Consider the following 6821-nt stretch of genomic DNA (forward strand, 5'->3'; position numbering starts at 1 on the left):
AGCCCTAACTGGTTTGGCTCAGTGGATAGAGCATCGGCCTGCGGACTGAAAGGTCCCAGGTTCGATTCCGGTCAAGGGCATGTGCCTTGGTTGCGGGCACATCCCCAGTAGGAGGTGTGCAGGAGGCAGCTGATCGATGTTTCTCTCTCATCGGTGTTTCTAACTCTCTATTCCTCTCCCTTTCTCTCTGTAAAATCAATAAAATATATTTTTAAAAATGTAAACCAGATCATGTTGTTTTCCTGCTTAAATTCAAGTGACGGTTTCACATTGCTCTTAAGTATTTATAATTTTCTGGTAGAATGGTCACCTCTACTTGCTGATGGCTACAGACAAGAAATACCACATCTCTTTGTTTAATCCCTTTAGTCCCAGCATCTAGTATGTTGACCAATACCCAAGGTCACTTGCACCCCTCACCGCTTCACACTTGAGTGCTCTGCAGATGACTTCCATGTCAAGATTATTCATGCAGGAGGCCGCCGGTCAATGATTCTCTCTCGTCACTGATGTGTCTATCTCTCTCTCCCTCTCCCTTCTTCTCTGAAATAAATAAAAAAGAGTATTCTCTCCCAACTTCTGAATCTGTCCCACACAGCAGGCAGTGAGCTTCTAAGGATGTAAATCAGATTATGTCACCCTCCAAGGTAACCGCACCCCATGTTGCTTCCCACTGCATCAGAATGAAGCCTCAACTCCTAATTAGAGTCCTCAAGGCCTAGTGCTTCTGAGCCTTGCCCTTCTCTCTCTCTCCTAACCTGTCACTCATCCACCTTGCTGCCTGCCATCAGCTTCTTCCTTTAAAAACAATTTTGCAGCCCTAGCCGGTGCGGCTCAGTTGGTTGAATGCGATCCTGCACACCAGAAGCTCACAGGTTCAATTCCCAGCCAGGGCACACGCCCAGGATGCAGACTCAATCCTTGGCCTGGGTGCCTGCAGAGACAGCTGTTTGATGTTTGTCTCTCACAGCAATGTTTCTGTCTCTCCCACCCTCTCCCTTCCTCTCCCTAAATTCAATAAAAACATATATTTTATCGATTTTTTAAATATATGTTATTCATTTTTTTTACAGAGAGGAAGGGAGAGGGATAGAGAGTCAGAAACATTGATGAGAGAGAAACATCGATCAGCCGCCTCCTGCACACCTCCTACTAGGGATGTGCCCGCAACCAAGGTACATGCCCTTGACCGGAATCGAACCTGGGACCTTTCAGTCCGCAGGCCGATGCTCTATCCACTGAGCCAAACCAGTTAGGGCTATTTTATTGATTTTTTTACAGAGGGAGAGGTATAGAGAGTATAGAGAGTTAGAAACATCGATGAGATAGAAACATCGATCAGCTGCCTCCTGCACACCCCCTACTGGGGATGTGCCTGCAACCAAGACACATGCCCTTGCCTGGAATCGAACTTGAGACCCTTCAGTCTGCAGGCCGACGCTCCATCCACTGAGCCAAACCGGCCAGGACTAAAAAATATAGATTTAAAAATTGCAGTTGACATACGATATATTAGTTTCAGGTGTACAACATCACTATAGACAAGGCATTTATATACCTTACAAAGTGGTAAGTCTAGTACCCATTTGACACCATACATAGCTATTACAATATTATTGACTACATTCCCTGTATGGTATTTATAATATATTTTTATTGATTTCAGAGAGGAAAGGAGAGGGAGAGAGGGATAGAAACATCAGTGATGAGAGAGAATCATTGACCAGCTGCCTCCTGCACGCCCCACACTGGGAATCAAGCCTGCAACCCAGGCATGTGCCCTTGACCAAAATCTAACCCAGGACCCTTCAGTCTGCAGGCTGATGCTCTATCCACTGAGTCAAACCAGCCAGGGCTCCCTGTACTGTACTTTAAATCCCAATTTGTGCCTCTTAATCTCTTCATCTTTTCACCCATCCGCCCAGCCTCTTCTCATCTTGTTTCTTTCTTTCTTTTTAAATGTTTTTATTGATTTCAGAGAGGGAGAGAGAGAAACATCAATGATGAGAGAGAATCATTGACTGGCCGCCCCCTGCACCCTCCACATTGGGGTTCGAGCCCGCAACCTGGGGATGTACCCTGACCGGGAATCGAATCATGACTTCCTGGTTCATAGGTCGACACTCAATCACTGAGCTAAGCAGGCTGGGCTCATCTTTGGTTTCTTGATTGCAACATATTCTTTCCACCTGAGATCCTTTGCTAGTGCTTATCTTTCTGCCAAAATACACTGTTTTTATTGATTTCAGAGAGGGAGAGAGAGAAACATCAATGATGAGAGAGAATCATTGACTGGCCGCCTCCTGCACGCTCCACATTGGGGTTCGAGCCCGAAACCTGGGGATGTACCCTGACCGGGAATCGAATCATGACTTCCTGGTTCATAGGTTGACACTCAATCACTGAGCTAAGCAGGCTGGGCTCATCTTTGGTTTCTTGATTGCAACATATTCTTTCCACCTGAGATCCTTTGCTAGTGCTTATCTTTCTGCCAAAATGCTCTTTCCCAGTTCATCATATGCTGGCTCCTTCTCATGCTTGAGAGGTCAGGTTTAAGTAGACCTGTTCAAAAATGCTTTCAGCCCTGGCTGGTTTGGCTCAGTGGATGGAGCGTCAGCCTGCAGACAGAAGGGTCCCAGGTTCGATTCCGGTCAAGGGCATGTACCTTGGTTGCGGCACATCCCCAGGTAGGAGGTGTGCAGGAGGCAGCTGATCGATGTGTCTCTCGATGTTTCTAACTCTCTATCCCTCTCCCTTCCTCTCTGTAAGAAATCAATAAAATATATTTAAAAAAAAAAAAGGCTTTCATGCCTGGCTGGTTTGGGTCAATGGATAGAGCACCGGCCTGTAGACTAAAGGGTCCCAGGTTCGATTACGGCCAGGGGGACATGCCTGGGTTATGGGCTCAATCCCCAGTGGGGGGCATGCAGGAGGCAGCCAATCAATGATTCTCTCTCATCACTGATGTTCCTCTCTCTTTCCCTTCCTCTCTGAAATCAATAAAAACATATTTTTTAAAAACCCAAATGATCCCACTTTTGTGGATTCTTAAAGGTATCATGGGCCCTGGGCACTGTGCCTTCTGAAGTCTAGGATTTAAAAAAGATCAGAAGCCATACACACTAAGGGGCCAGACCCTAATGGGGCTGGGCGGGGGGGGAGGACTCAGATCAGGCTGCTATCCTGATTCCCCTTCAAAGAGGTACCTGCTTGCTGTCAGCTGTGGGTGCCTTCTGGAGCCAAGATCACACTCATTTCCCAGTAGCCTCTAACCCAGCCGTGGGCAAACTACGGCCCGCGGGCCGATCCGGCCCGTTTGAAATGAATAAAACTAAAAAAAAAAAAAAGACCGTACCCTTTTATGTAACGATGTTTACTTTGAATTTATATTAGTTCACACAAACACTCCATCCATGCTTTTGTTCCGGCCCTCCGGTCCAGTTTAAGAACCCATTGTGGCCCTCGAGTCAAAAAGTTTGCCTACCCCTGCTCTAACCACTAAGCCAGCAAGGCCATGAAAAGCTCAAAGAATGTTTGTCCCTGCTGGTGAGTGTGGGTGGCAGTGGCCTTCCCCACACGCAGGAGGGAGAAGTGTGGATATATCTGTTTCACAGTGTATAACTGAACTATTTAAAATGTTCATACTAGGCCCTGGCCAGGTAGCTCAGTTGGTTAGAGCATTGTTCTGATACACCCAAGGCTGTAAGTTTGATCCCCAGTCAGGGCACATACAAGAATCAACCAATGAATGCATAAATAAATGGTACAACAAAACAAAATAAATAAAATGCTCATACTATGCAGCATAGGCCTGCGGACTGAAGGGTCCTGGGTTCGATTCCAGTCAAGGGCACATGTCAGGGTTGCGGGCTCAATCCCCAGTAGGGGGTGTGCAGAAGGCAGCCGATCAATGATTCTCTCTCATCATTGATGTTTTATCTTTCCCTCCCTCTCCCTTCCTTTCTGAAATCAATAAAAATATATTTTAAAAAATGTTCATACGATTCTCTCTAGCACTTAGGAAGTTCACTTCTAGCAGTTCGCCCTAAAGTCCCTTAGGAATGGTAGTGAATTTGCATTGAAGGTTAGTGTGCCCAGAGCAATTCCAGTATTAGGGGGTGCCTGAAAAGAGATATCCAAAGGTGTGTTAATCTAGATGCACAGAAACAAACCCAGTATTAGAAAAAAATTTTTTTACTGCATTAGCAAATCCAGTCCTCTCACAGCCCACTAATTATCCTGATGTACAAATAATCAAGATGTGCTTTAGAGAGTTGAAGCCTTTTGTTCTAAGTTTTGGAGTTAGAAAGAATCTGTGCTAATCTGAGGCAAAAGCTTGTGTCTGAAACCATAGCCACTCAATCCCATTTTGCATGTCATCAACATATACCCAATAATGGATATGTGGACAGTGACAAAGCACGTATTGTCAAATGTTAAGTGACTTATCTAGGGGCTGGGTACACAATGCTGATGAGGTTTCTGACCATTTGAAAATGTTCTTAGGGGAATGCTGAGGAAATGTACATCCAATAAATGCAATACTTTTTAAGGTCCACACATCTTTGGCTGAAGAAATGATCTCATTCATTTTTAGACAATCAATCCACTGATTCTTCCTTTTATTTAAAAAATACTCTGAACTTAGGGTGATCACTTAATAAGTTGTATAAATGTCTAATCACTATGTTGTTCATCTAAAACAAATATTGTATGCCAACTGTCATTGAAAAATTTTAAAAATTGTTAAAATATTCTGGTAAAAATACCTAGGGTGGCACTAAGTAAATTTCAGCCATGAGGATAAATAGTCCTCTACCGCCCCCTATAGGCCATAGTTGGTCCTTCATGTATAGCTTCAAAGTGTGAATCTGGAGTTATGGCTGCAGTGACTGAACCCTTGGGAGCCCTTTGGCACCAAAGATTCTGGCTTTGTGAACTTCTCCAGGCTACATAAGATCACAAATATTCAAGCGGAAATCAACCAGAAAAAAAAAACAACACCGAAATTGAACTTCTAAGATTAGAAAAAGATACCGCGGATGTTTCTTCATCCTTCCTTTTTGGCTCAAGAGCGTCGTGCTTTGCAAAGCATGAATAATCCTTTGGAAGCAGTGCTGAAAGAGACGTGGTCCCTCAGGCAAAGACAAAGTCAGGAAAACCTGCCCATTGTAGCTGTTTACCACAGGGACCTGGTCCATTTGCTGGAAGTTGGCAGTAACTTTTCCATGAGAGCTTTAGAAACCCATCTTGACACAATTAGAAATATTCCTCATTTAGATGTAAATATAAAAACAATGAGCAAGGCTTTAGCCAAGATGGATATTTTGGTGAACGAGACAGAAGACACAATTAGAATATTCCTCATTTAGATGTAAATATAAAAACAATGAGCAAGGCTTTAGCCAAGACGGATATTTTGGTGAACGAGACAGAAGAATATAAAGCAGAGAATACATTCAAGTGGCAAGAACAACAAAAGGAAGTTTCCTTTGAATCCCCAAAATATTCGCTGGAGAAAATTATCTTCACAAACAGGATGCTAGTGTATCGCCTTCCTTTACTTTTCACGTCTAAAGTTCATGTCCAAAAGATGAGTAAAATGAAGTTCATGTCCAAACAATTAATGGTCAAATCATTCAACTGCTTGTTTTTGCTGATGTGTAGCCACGTGAAGTCCATTTCTCCTCAACGGTAACAGGGGTGTTTATAGGCGTTGTTGCTAGCGGTACTGAAAGAGCCAACTCTAATTGAAGTACTAAGATTCCATGTCCATGAAGACCAAACTCAAATTTCCTTTGTCTTGCATATATTCTCATTCCACTTTTCAATAAGACTCATGAAGATAAAACAGAAATAGCCCTGGCTGGTTTGGTTCAGTGGATAGAGCGTCGGCCTTCGGATTGAAGAGTCCCAGGTTCCATTCCGGTCAAGGGCACGTGCCTGGGTTGCGGGCTCAATCCCCAGTGGTGGTGGTGGGGGGGCATGCAGGAGGCAGCCAATCAATGATTCTCTCTCATCATTGATGTTTCTATCTCCCTCTCCCTTCCTCTCTGAAATTAATAAATAAAAAATAAAATAAAATAAAAATAGCCCAGCCAGGTGTAGGTCAGTGGTTAAGCATCCACCTATGAACCAGGTGGTGAAGGTTTGATTCCCTGGTTGCGATTGTGGGCTGGATCCCTAGTGGGGGCATACAAAAGGCAACCGATCAATGATTCTCATTGTTGATGTTTCTATCTCTCTCTTCCTCTCCCTTCCTCTCTGAAATCAATAAAAATATATTTAGCCCTGACTGGTTTTGTTCAGTGGATAGAGCATCGTCCTACGGACCGAAGGGTCCTGGGTTCGATTCCAGTCAAGGGCATGTACCTTGGTTGCGGGCACATCCCAAGTGTGCAGGAGGCAGCTGATTGATGTTTCTCTCTCATCGTTGTTTCTGACTCTCTCTCTCTCTCCCTTACACTCTGTAAGAAATCAATAAAATATATTTAAATAAATATATATATGTTTAAAAATAAAAAACAAAGTCTGATGGGTCTCAGGCTCTTATCGACTTGTTGCTTGAGTTTGAGACCCTCCAACGACTTTTCCTTTCACCTGTGGGGTCATATAAAAGCCTCATGGCCCAGAGCCCTAGCCGGTCTGGCTCAGTGGTTGGAGCATAGGCCCTCAGATTGAAAGGTCCTAGGTTCGATTCCCATCAAGGACACATTCCCCAGCCCCTGTGGGGCGTTCGAGGAGACAACCAATGACTGTGTTCCTCTCACATCCATTGTTTCTCTCTGTCTCTCCTGCTCCTAAAAATCAATGGAAAAAAT

The 6821-nt window shown here is 44.1% G+C and overlaps 1 protein-coding gene and 1 pseudogene across 1 annotated transcript in view; one reads left to right on the forward strand and one right to left on the reverse strand.

Moving 5' to 3' along the window:
• LOC102260350 (neurotrophin receptor-interacting factor homolog) overlaps positions 1-456 on the reverse strand; it is a 21867-nt gene extending 21411 nt beyond the window's left edge. The window contains exon 1 of the mRNA XM_014543584.1: positions 421-456. Within this exon, the coding sequence (XP_014399070.1) occupies positions 421-456 (36 nt within the window). The remainder of the gene's footprint in view (positions 1-420) is intronic.
• A 176-nt stretch (positions 457-632) lies between these two features.
• LOC102263345 lies at positions 633-5577 on the forward strand (annotated as a pseudogene).
• The last annotated feature ends 1244 nt before the right edge of the window (positions 5578-6821 follow it).

Source organism: Myotis brandtii, unplaced genomic scaffold (assembly GCF_000412655.1).
Source record: "Myotis brandtii unplaced genomic scaffold, ASM41265v1 scaffold1094, whole genome shotgun sequence".
NCBI lineage: Eukaryota > Metazoa > Chordata > Mammalia > Chiroptera > Vespertilionidae > Myotis > Myotis brandtii.